This window comes from Amaranthus tricolor, chromosome 3 (genome assembly GCF_026212465.1).
Source record: "Amaranthus tricolor cultivar Red isolate AtriRed21 chromosome 3, ASM2621246v1, whole genome shotgun sequence".
Taxonomy (NCBI): domain Eukaryota; kingdom Viridiplantae; phylum Streptophyta; class Magnoliopsida; order Caryophyllales; family Amaranthaceae; genus Amaranthus; species Amaranthus tricolor.
In genome coordinates, this window is record NC_080049.1 from 33,362,044 (window position 1) to 33,385,577 (window position 23,534).

The window sequence follows — 23,534 nt, forward strand, 5'->3', positions numbered from 1 at the left end:
ATTTATTGGACTTAATTATGATTTAGAATTTTGAAAAATAAGCAATGGAAACTAATTAAAAAACGATAACTTATTTGATTTGAATTCTTTTATTATTGGCCTAAAATCATAGATATTTATGAATAGGACATATGGATTGATCACTTGCAAACATGACAATCAATCCTCAAGAATAAAGCTATGGTTACATTGGAACAAGTTAATATGTATAACTTATTTAATTAACTAATAAAGTAATAACTCATAATGAATATGTTTAATATAAAAACTTCTTAGTCTTTTTTCATCGATAATAATAATGACAGGATTTTTAGTAAGGGCGAAACAAAAAATAATCATTTTATGGGTTAATACAATATATATTGTGTTTCCATATTTTGTTGATACATATCTTTTCTTAAAAAAAAAAGTTTGGAGGAAGTGAACAAATTAAAATTAAATATAATTAATATAAATAAGAATGTAGATTATAGTCTAATTCGATCCTTGTGGTTGATGTTCCTTCTATGCTTTGGAGGGTGGTTCATATGAATTTTTTTTATCTGAGAAAGAGTATAAAGTATATTATTTTATATAAAATGAAGAGTAGTTCTTAAATTACTAGATACTACCAATTGATTATTTTATATAAAATGTAGATTACTAGATACTACCAATTGATTTTAGTAATACTATTATTAAATTACCTTTTATTCTCCTTATTTAAACCATTTAATTATTATTTTACAGCGTATCAAAGCATATAAAGATATCTTTCATATAATACGAGACCACTAGTTTGTAAACTTATATTTTTATTAAGTAATGGAAGAATCATATATGTTTAATAATAAAATAGCATTTATGAGGTGCATAGTGGATGTTTGATAGTCGTACGCATGCTTAAGTATAAATAATGAACCAATATACCAATTCTCTTCCATCAATACTTAGCTATCGTCTCTTCATATTGAGAATTGAACAAAATAAATTAGAAGAAAGAAAATGGCAAAAAGAGAGGTTTTAAGCTTACTAATATTGAATCTTGTTATTGTGTTAAGTTTGTCAAATGTTGCTCTTGGCTATAGAACTGGTGGTCTTCGTGCTTTCTACTTCGTACAACAGGTTACTAAACATGTTTTCTTCTTTAATTTTGTTCCTTGTTGAATACCGGTTTTTCTGACTTATACACTAGGTGCATAGGTTTAGACAATAAAATCAATAACTATTTGATATTTCATTTAAAATAAACTCTAAAATATTATTACATTTTCGAATTTAGAATATATTTATTTTCTATTAAATTCAAAATCTAAACCTATACACTAGATGCATAAGTTAGAAAAATTGTACTGCAAATGTGCATTTATTTGTTTAGACGGAGACAATATCATATTTAATTATGGGATATATATTAAACTTAAGTTTCTGTTGTTATTACGTTTTATTGTGCTAAATAATATTAATTTGATGATTTGTTGCAGTGGTTAGGATCATATTGCAATCAAAGAGGGACAAGATGTTGTTACCCTCCAACTGGGAAGACTAAGCCAGACTTTACAATTTATGGGCTTTGGCCTTATTACAATGACGGTAGCTTTCCCTACAATTGTGGTGATGATAATTACGATGTTGGTCGGGTAAAATCAATGACAACTACACCATTTTACTTATTTTCATTAAAAATTCTTACTCAAAATTTGAGTGAATTTCTACATAGATTTATTACTAATTATTGTTAGATTAATTTTATTTTTTCAATATCAAGATATAGTTTTCAAACTTTACATCGATTTACCTGAGTCGATTTTTAAAGGGCTGACTCTATAGTTAAAATAAAAAAACAATAAAAAAAATTCAACCCCTCCTAATGAGATTTTTACTTCACACCTATTGATTATGAGACAAAAAAACTTGCAAATAGACCAACATTAATTGTTTGATATTCAATTGCTAGTTAAGCATTCAAACTACTTAAGAAGTCATGAATCATACATATTACGAATTACTATGTAACAATAGACTAAGCGCTTTTATGAGCCTAGCCATTAACGAAGTATGCTAAAGAAATCAGATACAAATTCAGTATTAACACTAATCTTTACATATATGCAATATCAACTCGATTGATATTTTTTCATAATATATGTTGCATAGTTTGTCTAGGTAGGCCTAAGCTTAAATGCCACCTTAAAATAAAATATATTCATTTGACTTATTATTTGAAGGTTGACGAAACAACTTTTCTCAAACAATGCAGATTAAGTACATGGAAAAGAGGCTACAACAATCCTGGCCAAGCTTCACATGCCCACAAATAGGAAGAAAATTTTGGGTGCACCTATGGAATAAACATGGAACTTGCACCAAATCCATCTTAGGTGAGCTCGATTATTTTGAGGGTGCCTTATTATTGAAGAACAAAGCCAACATCTTCCAAGCCCTTGCAAAAGCAGGAATTAAACCCGATAACAAATTTTACCCTCTTAAATCCATCAAGAAAGCCATAGCACGAGCCATTGGGTTTCATCCTTGGATTGTATGTAATACAAATGCACAAGGTCACAAACAAATTTGGCAGGTCACTTTATGTGCAGATAAGACTGCAAAGAAGCTCATCAAATGTCCTTATATTCCTAGTGGACGTGGTAATTGTCCCACAAGAATCCAATTTCCATCCTATTATTAGTATTTTTCATGTAATAATGTTTGGATGATTTTATAATGATTGACTTTCAAAGTAAGTATACGTCGTCTTTTAATGTGGAATGTGTTTCAATGTAAGTATACGTCGTCTTTTAACGTGGAATGTGTTTCAATGATTGGAATATGAGCAGTAAGCTATACTCTTATCCAAATTTTCATTTAGTTGCAGCATGTATTTCTACTTTTAATCCTGTAATTGTAGGCTGTTCATGCCCAATAATATTTAATAATATTTAATAATGTTGTTATTATTACAAAAATCTATGATAAAATCTACTATTTCTATCAAGTTGATTGTACGATGTATGTAAAGGCTCTCAAATAGTGTCAATAACCGTAATGTAGTAAATATTTTAGAACGGAAGAAGTATCACTAGTGGAAAAAACCTCATTTGCTGCGTGTCATTTGCTGCGGTTTTCCTTAGACGCAGCATTAAATAGCAAAAAAAAAAAGAAAAAAAAATATATAGTACAAATGCTGCGGTTTTCCTAATGCCCGCAGCAAATAAGCATTATTTGCTGCAGTTTTATTAAGCCCGCAGCAAATAAGTATTAAAAAAAATTAAAAAAAAAATTCTTTTTTTTTTGTTTAATAAGCACTTATTTGCTGCGGGCTTCGTAAAACTACAACAAATACTGCTTATTTGCTGCGGTTTTTTAAGAAGCCCGCAGCAAATAGTTAGTTCAAAAAATATAAAAAACGCGTTTTGACGTTCAATTGCTTAAAACCCTAAAATAACTTTCTTCAAAAACCCACAACGACGACTGTCTTCTTCTTCAAGCTCTTCAATTTTAGAAAATTTCTTCAAAAACCCACGAAAAATCTATTCAAGTTCTTCAAGTTTTTCAAATCATACGACTCTACTGTGTTTTCTCTTCATTTCGTTCATCATCTTCAAACCCCACGACTTTGTTTAAGTTCTTCATGTTCCTGTGTTGTTGAAATTTGTTGCTTCAATAACCACCCATTGCACGAATTTTCTTCTCCATCTTTGTTTAAGTTCTTCAACCCACCATTGTTGCTTTTCCTTCAAAATCCACGAAATTAGGGCTAGGGTTGTTCTTTTTCAGTCATTGTGTTTTAATAAGGATTTAGTCTTTTTTTATACTAATTTTGATTTTGTTTTTCATTTTAGGTTACATAATTTTATTGTAGAAACAAAATTATAATATCTCATTACCAAGGTATGTATTTTATATTTGAATGTGAATAATTTACTTATGTATGTACTTGAATATTTAAATGTGAATAATTTTAATTAATTAGGATTTTTAGGTTAGATTGAATGTTAATAATTTACTTATGTATATATGTAGTTGTATATTTGAATGTGAATGATTACTTATGTATGTGGTATCAATGGTTCAATTGGTAGTTGTTCTTGTAAACGACATCATGTAAGATTATAATCATGTACTTCAATTATCAATCTTTATTTGGTGATGATAATTTTTGCTGGTATTAAACCTGCTTTGCTTTATTATCTGTGTGAAGTAGAAATTTGGAAGTAGGATAGTGGCTTTTGCTTATCGAAAATCGGCTAAGAAACTGAAGAGATTTAAAGAACCTCAGAATGAAATGAGATTTATATACATTACTTATAAAATACAAGAAGATATCTTTTAGCTAATGAACAATTCTTTTAGCTTCAATCAGGTTCAAAAGGTTTGTTGCTTTTGTGTCATTATTTTTATGTTTATAAAGATTTAAGATTGAACGCGATGTTTGTGAATGATCAAGTTCCTTGGTGATTGATTGTTGATAATGTATTATTCATTTTCTATTTGTAGGATTAAGTTGGTATTCTAAAGTACTTCTAGGATGTTAATTAATTATGTTTTTGGATGAGTTTAATGCTTATTTGTGTTTCGTTGGATTTGCAGATTGATAGTTTGCCATGTCGATGTTTATTCGAAGGACAAAAATTCTCAACTCGAATTCACTATTCACTTTCGCAAGCTGCTTTCTATATGAAACATGTAGGATTGAATCTCAAAACCGAGAGCTTTTGATGTGTGACACTCTTTTTGGAGTTAAGTATTCATTATTTTTATGACTAGAGTAAGTTTAAAAGTAATTGTGTCATATTTAAAAGCACCTTTTGATTTATTAAGACTTTAATTTGTATATGTACATATTATTATATTATATATACGATCGAGAGTTTACAAAGAGATTATTGGTGTTAATTGGTGATTATCATTGGATTAATCATTGTTTATTACATTGTACATTATTGGATTATTTAATACTATTAAACGAAAAAAGCAAAAAAAAAAAAAAAAAAAAAAAAGTGAAGAATAAATTTGAAGGCAGACAGACCCAACTCCACGCGTAGCCCAAATCTCCGCGGCACGTGGAGAGCCTCCTGAACCAGCAATAAAATATATATATATATATATATATATATATATATATATATATATATATATATATATATATATATATATATATATATATATATATATATGTATATATATATATATATATATATATATATATGTATATATATATATATATATATGTATATATATATATATATATATATATATATATATATATATATATATATATATATATATATATATATATACATATATATATATATATATACATATATATATATATATATATATATATATATGTATATATATATATATATATATATATATATATATATATATATATATATATGTACATATATATATATATATATATATATACATATATATATATATATATATACATATATATATATATATATATATATATATATATATATATATATATATATATATATATATATATATATATATATATATATATATATATATATATATATATATATATATATATATATATATATATACATATAATTTGCTGCGGTCTTCTTAAAAACCGCAGCAAATAGTCATACACTATTTGCTGCGGTTTTAAACCGCAGCATTTAAAATAGATCATTTGCTGCTATCACTATTGATGCGAGCCAAAACCGCAGCATATTATGGCCAAAAAACTGCAGCAAATAAGGTTTTTTCCACTAGTGTATAATGTTGTATGAATAAATAGTTATTAAAATCACGATTTTGATCTACGATTCTACGATTTACGATCCAAAAACAAGCGAGCGATTTGTATCGTAGGTAGAATCGTTAGTTGGGTGAATCTTACAATCCTAATTACAATTAAATTTGTAGAGGTAGAATCATAACACGATTCTACAATTTACCGATACGATTCAATGATCTAACATCCTAATTTTTAAAATATAATTTCTATATCGGTATGAAAATTCAAAATAATTATTAATTGTTTTTCCATTTCATACTTAAAAATGATTTTAATTAAACTTTAATTCATATACTTAAACTTTTGAGATGAATAATTATGACTAAATAGAAAATTTAGGTTTATTGTAGAATTCCTACGATTTGATTTCACTAATTCGATTCTTTGGACGATTCTAATCAGAATCCCGATTTTAACAACTTCTTTGGACGATTTGATTCTTCTCGGCTCTACTTTTTCCCTCCCTCTCCTATTGTTTCCCTTCCTTGCCTTATGTAATGTGCACAACCTAATAAGCATACTATAAAAGTGTAACATTTGAGAAATTAATGATTAAAACGAGTGAGTTTAAAAGAATTGTAAGTACGAGAATGACCTTATATATACATAATATAAAAATATTCCAAACTTAATTTCTTTTCTTTTTTACTTCTTTCAATTTAAAAAAAAATAAATAAAATATGTCAAACCTTTATTACCCTTTCTCCCTCTCACTCGTTGGAACCCAAAGGAAGAATTAGAGTCATGTTCTTCCTCTAATTTCTTCTTCTTCGAATTCCTTCTTCCTCTGATTTCTTCCTCAAATTCCTTGTTCCTCTGAATCCTTGATTCTGATTTTCGCAAGAAGAACGACAATGGCCGTCGTCTTCTTTGTCTACGACCTTCGAAGGAAGCCACAGCCCTAACACCGTCCCCTTCATCTAATTTCGAAGCTACAATGTCGTTATTAATCTGATTTCGCTCCTGGTTCTTCAAGAAACGTAGTCCTTTGCTTGTTTTTGGAAGGTGACGAATTGAAGCCCATCAGAAGCAGTTGAAAATTCCCTTCCTTGACCCAGATTCTACCAAAATGGGGGAGGTTTGAGTGAGATTTGGTCCTGATTGATTAAACATCAAATCCAAGTCAGAAAATCAAGCTTTGAATTTGAATTCTCGTTTCTTGTTGTTGCAAACAGAAGGTAATCCTTCTTGATTTCTTTCCCTTGTATAACCTTTCATTCATGTGTTAAACCCTAAATGTTGTTGAATCTTGGAATGTATATGAGTTAGTTAGATGAGTTATTAATTGGAAATTCATGGAAAATGTGTTATTAGTGAATGTTGTGTTAAGTTTGTCGAGTCTTGGAGGCTAATAAGAAAATATGAATTAAGGAAATTATGGTTTTGTTGAAGAGATGTTAGATATTGGTGAAAGAATTGAATAATTGGTGATCGTAATTAAAGTATGAGATTCTTTGGAAATCATTGAGTTTAGGAGGAATATTGGTTGTTTTAGTAAATGAACAAGGGGATATTAGTAAAGGATCATTAGATTCTTAGTGGTACACTGATCATGGATATCAATTAACAAATTGTGTTTAAATAATAAAAGAGGATGATGATTATTGAGAAACCTCTAGTAGAGTGTAAACATTTCTAGATTCTTGGATCATAAAGTTTTGTGGTATATGATTGGACTAAGGGATGAACTTTGTTAGTTTGCCTAGATTCTTTAATATGTGTAAAAACGAACTTATGACATGAGATGTTGCAACGCCAGAATAGAGTCATAGTTAAACCTTGGTTGTAGAAGGAGATGTAATAACTTATATATTAGTACAGTAGCATTGGACGCCTTTTTGTGATATTGTGATTGTTATGCTTCAGGAGGCGACAACGTCGAAGAACCCTTCTAGTTGATAGCTGTGATCAGGATTCGACTCTTTGAAGAGACATCGTAGGTGAGTAGTAGCAATCCCTTAAAGAGTCTGATCAGACTACATTCTTGAAAATAAACTTTTTACTAAAGCTCTTTTGAGATTGAAAATTTTTGAGACAAATGTTGTTGTGAATGCTTATGCTGATATTATGATATGGTCAATGGATCAGGCTTGCGAGCTGGTCATTGACGGAGTTGAGGAACATTGTTCCCTGCTCCCTGTTTGAAGCGAATTGTCATTGAGATATTGACTAGCTTCACCCGAGAGTGACATAGCCTTAGAGCTATGGATGTTCCTCTCAACATAGACTCTCTGTGCGCACATAGATCTAGAAAACTGATGTTGCTTTTAAACCTATGATATGATTTACTGTGTTTTGTTGTTTTGGATTGTTATTTCTCATTCAGTTTAATCTGACCTTCTATTGTTTCCAATTTTTTTTAGTTCGTTTACAAACCCGAACCAGTCGGGAATGGTGGATTAGCGGAGTTGATTAGAGTTTCCAAGGATGTTATAATGAGCTGAGCATGTTAGAGTTTTGTAGTTTTGTACTAAGCTTTGGTAATATATATATATATATATATATATATATATATATATATATATATATATATATATATATATAATAGATATATATATATATATATATATATATATATATATATATATATATATATAATAGATAGATATATATATATATATATATATATATATATATATATATATATATATATATATATATATATATATATATATATATATATATATATATATATATATATATATATATTAGTCTAGACTGTACTGGTTATAATTGGACTTTTATGATTACTTTATGTATTAGATAGATGTTTGGATTGAGAATTAGCTGATTTAGATATGATTTAGAACTAAAGACTCTTTGCGCAAGTTTTGGGATTGAAATTCGAGGTTCTTGGGAAGTAAACTCCGTGATGACCCTTTTTACTCAGTCAACAGTAAGTCGGGTTGTTACAAAAAGATCTTTCGTATATTAGTAAATTTAAGAAGATTGAACGGCGGCGAGCAGGCACGAAGCAAAAACTAACAATAACTTTGAAAAACCTTTTTAACAATTTTTGCAAATTTAAAGCATAAAATCAAGTAATTAAACAAAAAAAATCATAACATAATATAAATAACATAAACAATCTCTAAAAAAATTACATAGTAACATTTGAAGCCCATAATTTTGACGCCCTTAAATAATCGACCGCCTTACACATGCCTCAAACCTCATTGAAACATAATACCAAGAAAGAGTAGCAATCTTTAAGTGGCCATACACCCAACCCCAAAACGAGACTTAGGCAACAAAAGAAAAAGACAAGTACAAACAACCCCAATCATCAAAGGAAAACTTTGCATTACTTCCACCATTTCCTTAGCATGACCCGGAATAACACACTTAGTAACCCTATGATCCGACAACGCAATTGCCATAAACACCATAACAGACATCACAGCATGTACAAAATCAGCAAACTGTACATTATACTTTTCATCTTTAGGAACCTCCAAATCCAAACCTGGTTTAAAAACCGCCAACCCGTTTCGAGTAACAAACCCAAAATAAACCTCCCCATCACGGGTCCGAAAACTATCCGTGAATTGGAAAAAGAAGCATGATGATGCACAAAGTATGAGGAGAAAATAAGTCATAGTGGTAGATAATGAAGTGCATTCCCCAATACCGTAAATTGAAGGAAGAATCATATCAAAAATTAGGAGGGTTCCAGTAGGAAGGAAATGGGCTAGCATGGGTTGTGTGGTCGGGTCAGAAATAATGATAATGGTGGGTGTAATGTAGGGCCGGGTCTAAAATATATTGTGGTCTGATTGTTTGGTTTGCTCCATTTGGTGATCTTGTAAGTTGTAAGAACAAAGTGATAATGTGGTCTATGGAAGCCGGAAGGGGAAGAAAAGCAGTTGATAATAAGTGACAAGTTGATAACTTCCGTTTCTTATTATCACCAATTATACATAAGCATTAATTATAATATCTAAAATTAAATTAAATTTAAAACTCAAAATCAAAGGTTAATTAATATTAATAGCTATTTATATTTACGATTTTAACTCCTTGATTTTATAGAAAATTTGAAAATAATAAGCTTCTTTTCAAAAAAAAATTTACTTTCCAAAATAAGCATCCTTATGCAAAAGTTAAGATCAAGCATTTGTTCGAATAAAAAAGTTGGTCAAAAAATGTCAAAATTCTTTGTTCGTTATTGTTAATAGTGAACAAAAAAAAGACAATATCATGATTATGAAAGCGAACAAAATTGTGGTAAATTTTTTTCCTCTTGTTTGCTGTTAATTAAAGCGAACAAGCCCTGACTTTTGGCTCGGATACAAAGACACTTTATTTTAGAATTAAAGTTTTCCAAGGCTTATTTTGAAATTATTTTTTTTTTAAAAACTCATTTATTAATTTTTCGATTTTCTAGCAACTCTTTGTGAACAAAAAAACCACCAGCTGGTCTTGGACGAGACAACCTCATAATGAGACCGCCGGTCCAATTCACGCGTGTAACAACCTATATATTTTTTTATTTTCTGGGCATTTTTCAATTTTAATCTTAAAAGTAAAGGTCAAAATTAATAAATGCTCAGAAAATTAAAATGTTGTTACAGCCCATGTGTTTTGCAGCCCGATCCCAACTCCAGCTCCCTAGCCACTTCCACAAACCCAAGCTCTCACTCAGCAGCAGACCGCAGAGCACGAAGCCCATTTCTTCCGCAAATCATTGGGTCATTCCACTCAATTCATAGCCTAATGAGCTCCACATTTTGGATTGGTCTCAATAAGAAATGGTCATTAGAAGAGTAGCTGTAAACTTCTCACAACGGGTCGTTTTTTTGAACCGTATTAGCAGTCGTGCAATACTTTGGTCATAAAACATACGAGGGGTTAGGGATTCTTAAGTCAAACTTAAAAGAATAATACTCCCTCCTATTCAGCTTATGTGTCCCATTTTCTTTTATGGTCAAGTCATCTTAATTGTCTCATTTTTATTTTTGGTATGGGTTTTTGACTTTTATGTCCTTAGTAACTATATTAAAAAACTCATAATACCACTCTCTTTCCTACCCTTAAGGTCTCACTTTTGACTCTCTTTAAAATCCGTGAAAAGTCAAATGAGACTCCTAAGGTGAATAGGAGGGAGTATAACTTTTTATAGATTATTAATCTTACCTTTTGAGTAACCATGAATAATCTCAATTTTAGGATCAGTTATCCAGGAACATTATTGCGCAAATGATGATTAATTTTTGCAGGTTTAATGCTATAGAAAAATAAAATAAAAAATTAAAATTATTAAAAATTAAAAATTAAAAATCAAAAACATAAACTTACTTAATTTTTCTTTATATTTTTTTTTATTTTTTGATATTTTTATAATTTAATTTTGTATTTATTTTTCTACTTTTTATGTAAAAAGACTTATTATGTAGATTAAAGTTTAACTTGATGCATTCTTAGCAAACACTACTTATAACTAGAATTATATATGTTTAATTGAAAGTTTGATTATTCAAGAAGATCAGTAAAAGATAAAATTTTTTTATAAATTTTTCCAAAGAATAATCTAATTAATTAAATCCACCAAGATTTCCACATGGCATCAAATAATTGGATTTATCCAAACTGATTGAGACTAGAACCTACTAAATAGACGATGGTGGTCAGCATTCAGCATCCAATTCCCCTCCAAAATATCTCCCTTACTATATTGGATAAACCATGAAAAAAATAAAATTAAATTCTTTTATTAAAGATTTATTTTTATTCTACAACTTTTTCTACAAGCAAGGAAAACTGATAAATATCCCTAAGAAACATGCAATCACATTCCAGATCCTTCTACTACCTTCCAGTGGGCGTTCTCTTCAACCCCCACAATTCTCATATAAAGTCCCCTTCTTCCATTTCTTCATCATCAACAAGCAAAATTTTCATCTTCAAATCTCCTTCCTTCTCTTTTTCCATTAATCCCACCTTTTTTCTCTTCAGTTATGGCGTCTTCAGAATCATCACAACCAACAGCAGCAGAAATGCAATCATTTTTAGAGAGGATAATCAGTTCTAGAAACAGAGATTTATCCATGTTCATCCCTTTTCTTTTAGGGTTTACAAGCACAGACCCGAGTTCGACCCGATCCAATTCCGACACAAACGCGGATGAACCAGATCATAATTCCGGGAATCCACCGAACCCAGATGAAGAAAATCAACGAGATAGGATTGTACTAATCAATCCATTAACACAAGGGATGGTGGTGATCGAAGGAACAGGGCTAGATTCTCTGTTTCGCAGTGTACCCAGTAAAGATGGACCTCCCCCTGCATCCAAATCAGCGATAGAGGCAATCCCAAGCGTCGAAATCAAAGATGGTGAACAAGGTGAGTGTGTAATTTGCTTGGAAGAGTGTGAAATTGGTGGGGTTGTAAAGGAAATGCCATGTAAACATAGATTTCATAGTGGGTGTATTGAGAAATGGTTAGCGTTGCACGGGTCGTGCCCTGTTTGCAGGTTTACGATGCCGGTTGAAGAAGAAGATGGTGGGAAGAAAAGGGAGGAAGAAAGAGAAGGAAGGAGAGGACAAAGAGAGATTTGGGTTAGTTTTGCGTTTGGGCGTGGTAGGAGAAGAACAGAGGAAGAAAGAGATAATCAGAGGGATCAGAATCAGAACCAGAATCATGTTGAGAGTAGTGAGTTTGAGATGGGAAATTGATTGCAATTTTGTTAGTTTTGAACAACTTTGTATATAAATGGTGGAAATTTGGAAATTGTTAAAAGAGAAATAAATTGGTTTTATTTTTTTGATTAATAAGCTGTTTAGATTTAAATTTAGATCATTGTTGACAGTTTTTTTTTAATTTAAATTTCATTGTTGTGAATTTTAGCCTGTATAGAGGTTAGAATACTTGCAAATAATTTAGTTTGTTCTTTATCTGTGTCTTCAAATTTGGCATGGTGTAAAAAAAGCATCAAATCCAAGGAATTAGTTGATGTCAAATCTAGTAGTTTTGGTTGTTGATGCTTGATGACCGTTGGATAGATAAGAAAGTTGTGATGATCAAGAACAGGTAACATAGCATGAAAGTTGGGTACAATGAAGGTTCAGCTGACAGTAATAGGCTAATAACATTTTCCTTATCAAATTTTAATTCGTTGTTGTAGCCGTTTGCTACAACATTCTAGTTCAAAGCATACCCTGATACTATTGGTATAGGAGATAGCCTCCCTACTCCATAGATTATTGATACAAGATTTTATGGAATATAATTGTTGCGTAAGACTTTTATAAGACTGTTTTATAAAAAATCTTTTATATGAGTTAAATGGTTCATTTGATACTATATATTATGAAAATGCAAATTTCTACAAGAGATGGATTTTTGAGAGAGACGGATTCCTTGAGAGACTATGTCTGATTGGGTTGACCTATAAAGAAAAATGTAAAGTTGTGCGGGTATTAAGTTTTTATGGATTGCGCCTGAGAGACGTCAGTAGATTAAATTGTTACAAAAATATGTGCTCTTTTTTGAGATCCTTACCGAACAAGGTCTCACCTGAGTAGTTTTTTTTAGTGAATTGACCCTAAATTTGATCTTAATTTAAGAGATCATATCCAAATTTTTAAGATTGGGTCATTAAAATATTTACTCTAGATCCGGCCAAGACCTAGAACTAACTTGGAAGACTATGCTCATTATCTAATTCATAATAAATTTTAGAGCAATTTTACACGTATTTTTAATGGAGTATTTATTTGGATCTATTTTAAACTTACATATATTTATATATTTATTTTAAACTTAACTAAACTTAATAACACAAAAAAATAAAATACTATTAAATTAAGATGCATTTAGGATCCTATACCTGTTAAATTTTAAGTGTTTGAATTGACATTAAGTTCATAAAAATTAATGGGTCCGAATTTGGATTATTCAAACTCAACCTATAACATTAGTATATATGATGCGTCCGGGTATTTGTTACTACAGCGTGTGCCATGTGGGTATCTGCATGTGTATAATTGTAGTTGTTAGATACTTGATTATGTAGTTACCTGTAAATTTTTATTATTTAATAAAAATAGCAGTTATATAATAATTATAATATAATAGAAGATATTGTAAAAACTTAAAACGTTAAATTGGAAGGCTACATATTGTGATGTTTTAATAACTACTGTTTGATCACCAAATACAACGTAACAGACTACTTTGTTGAACAATGATGGGTTTTTTGCTTCTAAAATAGCATTGTAGCCACATGAAATTACTGAACAAAACTCTTTCAAAAAAATATACTATTAATTGCTAAAATTACTATGCTGAACGACCCTTTTATATCTATATATGTATTAGAAGCATCAATGTTTTCTTTTATGGTACATTATGTCGTTTTCTTTTTGCTTTCGATTTAATTTTGAGTTTTGAATGTTGAGTATTAAGTTATGACTGATTTTGAATAAAAAAATTTTTAGTTTTCTGTTTCTAAATCATATATATATATATATATATATATATATATATATATATATATATATATATATATATATATATATATATATATATATAGGAATTGGATTAATTTTAATTTGAGCTCAAGTATGATTTATAGTTAATTAGTCTTTTTTTTACCACTTATTTTAATAATTTAAAAAATAAACTTGAAAAAAAATAGTTTTGAAGATAAATATTTTTTGCCCGAGCCTAAAATTAGAATTAGTAAGACTCCAAATAGCTGACAAAATTTTAAATATGATAATTTATTTCCAAAAGTATAGTGTATGAGTTATGACATGATATGATTGGTTTTTCATTCTCCAAATATCTTTATTCTTTATAAAAACAATGAAAGTTAATACTCCATGTCTTAGTGATTTTGTCATGGTAGTCATTTAGGTTATCTAATTAATTTTGCAAATGTTGATTTTTATATAATTATAAATCTATTTTTAAAATTAAATCGTTTTTAATTATAAGATCGAATAAACATCAAAATGTTAAATTTGTTTTAAACATCTTTAGATGTACTAATGTAAATAGGGCACCCAAAACTTACCTTTAATTTATAAGTAAAAGAAAAGGAAAAAAAAAAAGTGAACATGTACTCCGTTAATTATATTAATGTATGTATATCATCATGTTCGACAGCTCCGAGTTATGACATATTAATCCACATTCTTTTCTTAAGAACAATCATAAGGATCATTTTTTTTTTTTTTTTGTCATTCATATATGTAAGAGACTATTCCTAGAATATTGCAAATTAAACAATTAATTCCCACTTTGTTTGAAATGGGAAATTATTTCCCACATTACTGTCCACGTATGATAGGGGTGAGGAATTTTTTTTTTTTTTTTAATATAACCGCTACATAAAATGGCGGTTTTGTTTAGGGATGTGAACTAAACCGCTAGTTGAAATGGCGTTTTGTGGATTTTTATTTAAAAAAAATAAAAAAATTAGTAAACCGCTACTTGAAGTGGCGGTTTTGTAGCAGTACAAAACAGCAGATTTTTATTTTAAAAAAAAAGAAAATTAGTAAACCGCCACTTGAAGTGGCGGTTTTGTAGCAGTACAAAACAGCAGATTTTTATTTAAAAAAAAAATAAAAATTAGTAAACCGCCACTTGAAGTGGCGGTTTTGTAGCAGTACAAAACAGCAGCTTCGACATTTGCATTTCATTTTGCTCTTCTTCCTTCTTGCTGCTGCCGTTATTACCCTAAAAAAAAAAATTTCTTCACTCTCATTTATTTCAAATTTACAATTCCTCTCATTCAACTAAACTAATCAACTACATTCCCTTCTTCTCCTTGTGTACTAGTTCATTTTCATCCTCATTTAAGGTATGAATAAAACCCTAATTTTTTTTTCAATATGCAAATTGTTTTTTTGTTCATTGTTGTTTTGAATTGAAGTTATAAAAACGTTAATTGTTGGTTACATTCTATTATTTTCATGATTTAAGCTTACATTTTACACATTTGTAGTTGAATTTTAGGATTTGTTTTATATGCATATAAAGTGTCTGATGAAATGTTTCAATGAAAATTTATTATTTTGTAGGGTTAGTTTAATGGTTTTTGTATATATTCATGATATTGGTTGCAAATTGGTAGCAAATTGGTGGGGATCTCACATGAAAGATCATTATCCCATTGAAAAACATGTTGAATTGGTTGCAAATTTGGATAATGCGAGGGAAGTCATGATATTTCTATGATTTTTATAACACTTATGGCGATGAAAAACACGTAACAGCGATCATGGCGATGCCGGGTCCAGTTGATCCATCAGTGCTTACGCTTCAGGTGACACACAGGAGCGTAGCTGCGTGGGAGGGCTCCACTGCCCAATTGGTTACTCGTCAGCACTACCAGGCGAGTACATTACAGTGGGAGGTGGATGACAGGGTATTAGAGGTAGTCGAACTAGCTGGTTTCAGATACATTCATAGGTTGTTGGGCGGGGGTTTAGAGCTCGATCGAGCTCTTATCACTGCATTGGTGGAGAGGTGGAGGCCGGAGACTCATACCTTCCACCTCACAGTTGGCGAGGTAACGATCACGTTGCAAGATGTGGCAGTTATAATGGGACTGCCCATCGAAGGTCAAGCAGTGATAGGCCATGGAGAGGGAAATTGGCCAGCATTAGTTCATGAGCTACTAGGGGTTTGGCCTGAAAACCCCCAAGACCCCACACAGCCGAAGATCATCGTTGGATCGTCATTGAAGCTGACTTGGCTCCGAGAGCATTTTAGCGCGCTGGAGGATGACATGATGTGACGGTTGATAGACATGCGCGAGCTTACATCTTGTACCTGTTTGGATGCATCTTGTTTCCAGACAAGAGCGGCGACTCGGTACAGTTTATCTATCTCCCTCTACTGGGAGACTTGGAGCGCGTAGATGAGTACAGTTGGGGAAGTGCTACCCTAGTGTATCTGTATCATAACTTATGTCGAACATCTTGTAAGGGTGCCAAGACATTGGTGGCTGCTTGATGTTGTTACAGATATGGTCATGGGAGCACATTCATATAGGGAGGCCCATTATTCGGACGATTCGACCCGATGGGCAACATGATCAGGAAGATGACGCGGGTGATTTTGAACCGGTTTTAGGGTCACAACATCGGCGCGGGTTGGATCCTTTAGCTGTAAGGTAGCAACACTCAATTCACCATTCAAATTCATAATTTCACTATTTTATGATAAATGGAAATGTTAAACAATATTTATTTGTTTGCAGCTGGCTTCGCGTATATCTTTCGAGATCCCACTCCCCACATACTCTCGTCTACTACAGAGACGCACTTGATCGACAATGGGACGAGCAGGTTATTAACATTTACTGTTTGTATTAGTTATGAATAAATTGTATATATTACTGAGCATATTGCTTACTATTACAGATGACATGGCAGCCTTACACAGCGGCTAAGATGGACGCTCTGCCGCACATATGTACATCGGGCCACGAGATTTGGAGATCACGTTGTCCACTTATTTGTTTTGACATCGTCGAGCTACACCTCCCGGATCGTGTTATGCGTCAATTCGGTTTGGAGCAGGTTATTCCGCATGCCTGTGACACCCAACCTCAACTACATGCGATCGATCGAAGGACTGGGGACAAGAACTACGCCCTACGACATAGATCGCACGTAGATGCATGGAATGACCGAACATCTCGTTTGGTTCGAGGAGATAACTTCCATCGTCATCCGGTACTATGTCGCCATTCGTTCCTCCAACTTCCATCACCACTCCTCCTCCACATCCATCGCCTCCGCAAAGGATCATCACATATCAGCGTGCTAGTCAACGACGAGCTCCTGCCCTTAATGTCATTGCGGAGGTTGACGAGTTCACACCATCATCATCCACCGGTGCGCAAAACAAAAGGGGCCGGGGGTTGTAGTTTGAAAAATTTTGCATATTCTTATATGACTTGAACTTCTTGTATGACTTTCCATAATTGTAATATATCTTTGCATTATTTTCAAAATTAATTTTTTCAAATCAAGTCGGTTCGTAATTGATTATTATGGAATAGATGGTATTGAACTAGTTTAATGCATGTTGCGTTCACTATTTTAAAATGAAAGAAAAAAAAATTCAGGCCACAAGCAAACCGCCACATGAAGTGGCGATTTACCAGGGACCAAGCCGCCACTTGAGATGGCGGTTTGCTGCTGAAGGCAAACCGCCATCTCAAGTGGCGGTTTTGTCTAAAAAAAAAAAAAAAAAACAAATTTCCACGTGGACGATATTGTGGAAAATACTTTCCCACATAATGCAAAGTGGGAATTATTTTTTTTTTTAGCCATAATATGGGAAAAGATTCTATATGTAATGGTGTCACTTCAAATTTTCAGAATTGGACACCGTTAGAAATATCTACTTATAGAAACACTAAACATGTACTCCATTAAGTATTGATAACATTTTGAAATTAAATTTCAAATAATTTATAAATTTAGATGAGTATTAAAATTCATATATTGATGGAAAAATTACCGTAAATAATACGATCTTTTACTAATTTCCTTATAATAATACGAACTTGAATAATACAATCTTTAAGGTGAATTTTCCGCTAACATTCATTTTAACTTATTAGCTGTATTACTGGTCAATTGTATCCAAAAAAATAAATTAGATTTAAATTAAAAAAATCTCACCCCTACCCTTCTCCTCACATGTGTACCACCCATCCCAACACCCTTGCTCAACCCTACCTATCCTCCCATTACCAGCCCACCATTTCTGGCGACCCACCACAACCCACATCCAGATCCCACCAGACACCACCACTCTTTCAACAGCACACCCACAATTAAATGGAAAGAACGCAATTCACATAACAAACAGAATCAAAAACCTAAACAAAAATAAAACAATTTTAATCATACCCAGCAACCCAAATCAAGAAAAAGAATTGAAATTTCCACAAAGCAAAATGAACCCACTTCAGAAAAACTAGAAAAATCAAATGGGTAATCAAAGTGCAGACCTTTTTTATCCATGACAACTCATACGTTTCAATGTAAGCATTCTAAGCAACTTCAGTAGATTGTGGGTCATGGGTAAGAGAGTTGCAGAAGAAGCGGTAACATAGAGATGTTTATGGGTCTATGGCTAGAAAAACTCCCACCAATTTTAACAGCCCTAGAAGAGAAATTAAGTGAAAATGGTGAAATTTCACGTGATTTAATTGGGTGAAATTTGGAGATGGGTTTTCTAAGAGGTTGATGAAGGAGTGGTTCTAGAGTAAAGGAGGACATAATTTCAAGTGATCAAGGAGAATGGCACAGAAAAGAAGAAGAAAGAAGATACATTATGATGTGATCTAATTAATTTTCTTACTTTTTCTTGAATATCATAGATGGGGGGAGAGGGATGGAGCTGCAGAGGTGATGGGTGGCGACGGAGTCGATTTTGGTGGTGGGTTTTGGTGGACGTGGTGGTGGCCGGAAATGGGTGGGAAATGGTGGGAGTGGCAGTGGGTAGGGGATGGTGGCAGTGATGGGAGATGGTAGCTGAGCAGGGGTTAGGGCTGAGATGGGGAATCAAATACCATATACTCCTTTTTTTTCTTTTTTTATTGCATTTTTAATTGTTTGTATTTTTTATTTTTTTTTGCAAGCTGACCTACTATTGTAGGTTTCCAATAGGTTAAAGATGTTAGAGGGAAATGCATTCCAAAGCTAGTATTATTTAGGATTATTCAAAAGTTCGTATTATTGTAGGGAATGAAGTGAAAGGTCGTATTAGTTATGGTAATTTTTCCTATATTGATTTATATAATTGAATCAATCTTTTGTGATAAAAATCCGACCATTATTATTGTAAAGTTGTATGATCAAATTATTATAGGAAAACAAAATGTAATTCTTGATCAAATTAATAGTGCAAAATAAAATGTAATTCTTGATCAAATTAATAGTGCAAAATAAAATGTAATTCTTGATCCAATTTTTGATTGTTGCTACTTTAGTTAAAAAAACTTTGAATGAAGTCACTGATCTCAATTTTCTACATCGCTCCTAACTAGCAAGCTTAACTTTTAAGTTAGAAAGTGTGCTCCAAACAAGATAGATAAATTTTGTAGAAATAATTACTAATTACTGAGGTTAATTATCAAAACATCATGTGAAGAGCGGAATATATGTTATTTATTAAGGGAAAAACATAAATCTGATGAAAAGCTTTTACATATTTATAGAGGTTTTAATCATGTCATTTTCGAGAATAAGGTCTTATTTCAGTTGGAACAATTTCACTTTTTCCAAGTTAGGTCATGAGCTTGACTCTCATCTATCTAACTCTCCCTTCTTTCAGCCTACTCTGTAATCCCAGAAAAAAATACGCCATTTTTCTACTTCACTCAAAATTTAACAAGATTAACCCAAAATGTCAATATGTATAGAAGATGTAATAAAGCATAAAACATATCTTGAGATATTGAATTATTTCCTCCGCATTCACACTAAATTATGAACAAACATTGCATTTACCGTGATTTGTTTTTATTAGTAGCAAACTCAATAAAAAAGGGAGTAATTTATAGAAAAATTCCAATATTAGACAGCTCAGTATGAGCACTTGGACGTAAAATATTTGGGATATGAAAGATTATCTGAACCAACCAACTATCTCCAACTATACAATCATGCAATTCAGAAGTTTCCCAGAACAACCAGGATAAGGAAAGTGAGCTACTTTTATATACACAATAAGTAATTCCTATTACATTACATATATATGCTTCCTTTTCAGTATATACTCCAAAAAGTTTCCAGAAAGTCTAAAAATATACAAGCATTATCACATAAATTTTTTTATAAACAAACGTTATCTCCAAAGAACCCACTATTTTTGGTGCATAAAAATCACTATATTATTCTAAATAAGGGGGCCAATCTAGTTTAATGGTCCACCCAAGAGCACCTAATAAAGATGCAGATGGAATATTTCTATTCCTTTGAGTTTAAATCTATTGGTTGCCTTGGACCTAAATCTAAGTCATTCTCACATTGGCTATTAAGATCAATTGTCTCCAAAAGTCCAAACTTTCTCAATCCATGTCCTATTTCCTCTCCATTTTCTTGCTTTGATTTCTTGCAACTTGTTTGTTCTACCCAATTGTTCTCAGAAATTGTGTTTTTGCTCCTCTTCCTCGAACCCATCCCTCGTGTTCTCGATTCATCTAATAATGGAAGAATAAACACACAATCTCCATGGTTACCCTTTTCGATTTCTTCATTTTCAACCTGTGTTTCCTTCTCATCCTCTCTTCTACCCGAGCTCTCAGATGAAGTCAAGGAGCTTTCAACAGAACAACCTGTATATCTCATTACATGTTTCTGATCTAGATTCTCGAGGGATAAATCTGTTGCATTTGTTATTCCAGAGAATGATGAACTACTAACCATTGAGACTAAATGAGACAGTTCAGCTTTTGCATGTTCTACACTAGCTGCTGAACAGTTATAGCTCGAAAGTGTTTCCTGCGCTTTCTTAAGCACCTTTTGCAAATACTGTCCTTGTGCTTCGATTCGAAGCTGTAAGTGTCTTTGTACCTAAAGGTTTACATCATTGTGTTTAAACTAACATCAATATTCAATCATCATATTTAGCTGAATAAGAAATAAAGAGTCATAGGATGTGCTTCTTCTTACCTCAATTTGTTCATGGAGTTTTCTCTGCACCTCCATCTGCATTTTTATAGCCTGAGCTATTCGAACGTTTCTGGAAAAAGAACATGAACAGATTAAATACAGATGATTTTTTTTCCACATGATATTGACATAACATTAAGGTAAACATGGTTAATTCTTACTCATTAAACTGATCTTCAGTTGAATCATTTGTTAACTTTTCCTCATCAAAAAGATTAAGCACATCGATACTAGGGTTTTCTTTGCAATCAGTGGCCTCTGATCTAGATTCACTGCAGGTTTCTGACTGTTGATGATTTTTTCCAAGCCTGTACTTCTGCAATGTTGGAAACAGAATGTGCACATCAAACTCTCCTTTATCATAGAAGCCAAAGGATGGGTATATATAATAGAAGCAAGTGATCAAATCAAATACCTGTAAATGACTCTTGAGGTGATACAAAGTGAGTCCTGGAATTCCCATCACTCTCATCAGACCCTTAGGTGTTGCCTCTGCTTAATAATACATATATATATACATATATATACATATATATATATATAAGTTATTACAAGAAAAAGTTTTTGAAAAAACCATTGATCAGAAACAGAGAATTGGAAGACTACTCACTCTCTGGCCCACCAAGCTGATTGACTGCATCGACGAATCGTTGATGAAGTTCAGGAGTCCATTTAAGCCTGGGTTTGGCATCAGTAGACAATACCAAGTTCATGTCTTGAGATTGCATATTTTGAAGATGACCCATATTTATCAAAAAAGAGGGAGCATATATATGTATTTATAAATAGAAGTGATATATGTAGAATAGCAAGTTCTGACTAACTCTTCCAGTTTTGATACTTGAAAAATATGCAGAAGATGTGGGTTCTTTTTATATAATTTTGAGAAAGTTTGTTGGCCTTGGCTTTGTCCAATGTTCTCACTCCATATCTGGAAACATTTTAAGTGGGGCTGTGTAAGGAATATATGCCCATGAGCTGGGGATGCTCTTTCTCTCTTTCCTCTCAAAAAATATATCATATCAACTTTTCTTTATCAAGTTCTCCTCTCCCATCTCCTTTGACTTGAAAGAGAAGAGGAGAGAATCTCTCCAAGGCAGCAAAAACAGAGAAAGCAACACAATTCAACATGGGGTCTCTCAAAAGGATAGAAAAATTTAAAGAGAATAAAAGTGTAGCCTTTGTTTTTATCTTCCTTACCTCTCTTCCTCTCATATTCCCAGGGGAATTAGGTAACCCCACCATTATAAATAATGGATGCAAAAAATAGATTTACAAAATATTTTTGATAGGAATTTAGTTTAATGTATATTTTTCCCTTTTTTTTTTTTCCGCAAATTGATTGAAAGCATAGTGCTAAAAAAGGCCGCATCGCCATTTGCCTCATTAAAAGGTTTTCAAAAAACAAAAACCAAAATGATATTTCTTGCGTTGTAAAGGTATAAAAATAGTGGTATAGGCCTTTTAAAGGGATATGTATGCTTTCAGCTAATATTTGGCTTTACAATAACTGCATAGTGCATCAACGTGTTATTATCGCCATTGGGATTATTACCCCATTTTTTCACTATGATTGAAAGGGAATTAGACCTCTAATGTTTTCTCTCTATTCTCTAATATTTCCTTTCCCCTTATTTTCTTTCATGTGGTGGGAATTGTCAGATTCTTATTGTTTCTTGTAAGGTTAAAGGAATCAAAGAATCTAATGATAGATTTTTGGGGCACACTCAAGCCATCTATGTCATCAACTAAAAAACATGACAATCAAATCATGGAGTGCCACTTCAATTTAACTGAATAATAAGAATTCCTATGACCTTACTCTCCTCCATCCACTTATCTTTACTGGGAATAGAACAAAGATGAAACACAGATGTGCAAAACTATCCAATATTCATTCACAGGAGAATCAGATTTTCAGAGCCGTGAGCATTTCATACAGATATGCTCACAAAACTTAACTTTTTTTCTTGTTCTAAGAATATATATAGACTGTTACAGAATAAAAATTTATCGGTGGCTCATGCAAGATGTTTGAGCTAAATTGGACTCAATAATAGAGGTAAAAAAGTAAGGTAGTTGTTGTTCAGAGGTTCTATTCTTCGACTCCAAGTTTGGTTGTCGCAATG

At 31.8% G+C, this 23,534-nt stretch overlaps 5 protein-coding genes across 5 annotated transcripts; 3 read left to right on the forward strand and 2 right to left on the reverse strand.

The window, feature by feature from the left end:
- The first annotated feature begins 941 nt into the window (after nt 1–941).
- Nucleotides 942–2,852, forward strand: LOC130809095 (ribonuclease 3-like). Its single transcript, XM_057674727.1, has 3 exons — nt 942–1,104; nt 1,464–1,619; nt 2,240–2,852. Exons 1-3 carry the CDS (start codon nt 985–987, stop codon nt 2,666–2,668), a joined length of 705 nt encoding a protein of 234 aa, XP_057530710.1. The 5' UTR covers nt 942–984; the 3' UTR covers nt 2,669–2,852.
- A 6,112-nt stretch (nt 2,853–8,964) lies between these two features.
- Nucleotides 8,965–9,467, reverse strand: LOC130809096 (protein DMP8-like). The gene has a single exon (XM_057674728.1). It carries the CDS (start codon nt 9,451–9,453, stop codon nt 8,965–8,967), a length of 489 nt encoding a protein of 162 aa, XP_057530711.1. The 5' UTR covers nt 9,454–9,467.
- A 1,957-nt stretch (nt 9,468–11,424) lies between these two features.
- LOC130809097 (E3 ubiquitin-protein ligase MPSR1-like) lies at nt 11,425–12,528 on the forward strand. The gene has a single exon (XM_057674729.1). It carries the CDS (start codon nt 11,713–11,715, stop codon nt 12,430–12,432), a length of 720 nt encoding a protein of 239 aa, XP_057530712.1. The 5' UTR covers nt 11,425–11,712; the 3' UTR covers nt 12,433–12,528.
- A 3,447-nt stretch (nt 12,529–15,975) lies between these two features.
- LOC130809099 (serine/threonine-protein phosphatase 7 long form homolog) lies at nt 15,976–17,840 on the forward strand. The gene is made up of 3 exons (XM_057674731.1): nt 15,976–16,883; nt 16,971–17,058; nt 17,134–17,840. The coding sequence occupies exons 1-3, from the start codon at nt 16,723–16,725 to the stop codon at nt 17,674–17,676; spliced, it is 792 nt and encodes a 263-aa protein (XP_057530714.1). The 5' UTR covers nt 15,976–16,722; the 3' UTR covers nt 17,677–17,840.
- A 2,157-nt stretch (nt 17,841–19,997) lies between these two features.
- On the reverse strand, nt 19,998–22,151 carry LOC130809098 (myb family transcription factor PHL8-like). The gene is made up of 5 exons (XM_057674730.1): nt 22,016–22,151; nt 21,821–21,897; nt 21,567–21,721; nt 21,406–21,475; nt 19,998–21,306 (listed from the first exon to the last, which is right to left on the reverse strand). Exons 1-5 carry the CDS (start codon nt 22,149–22,151, stop codon nt 20,701–20,703), a joined length of 1,044 nt encoding a protein of 347 aa, XP_057530713.1. The 3' UTR covers nt 19,998–20,700.
- Between the last annotated feature and the right edge of the window lie 1,383 nt (nt 22,152–23,534).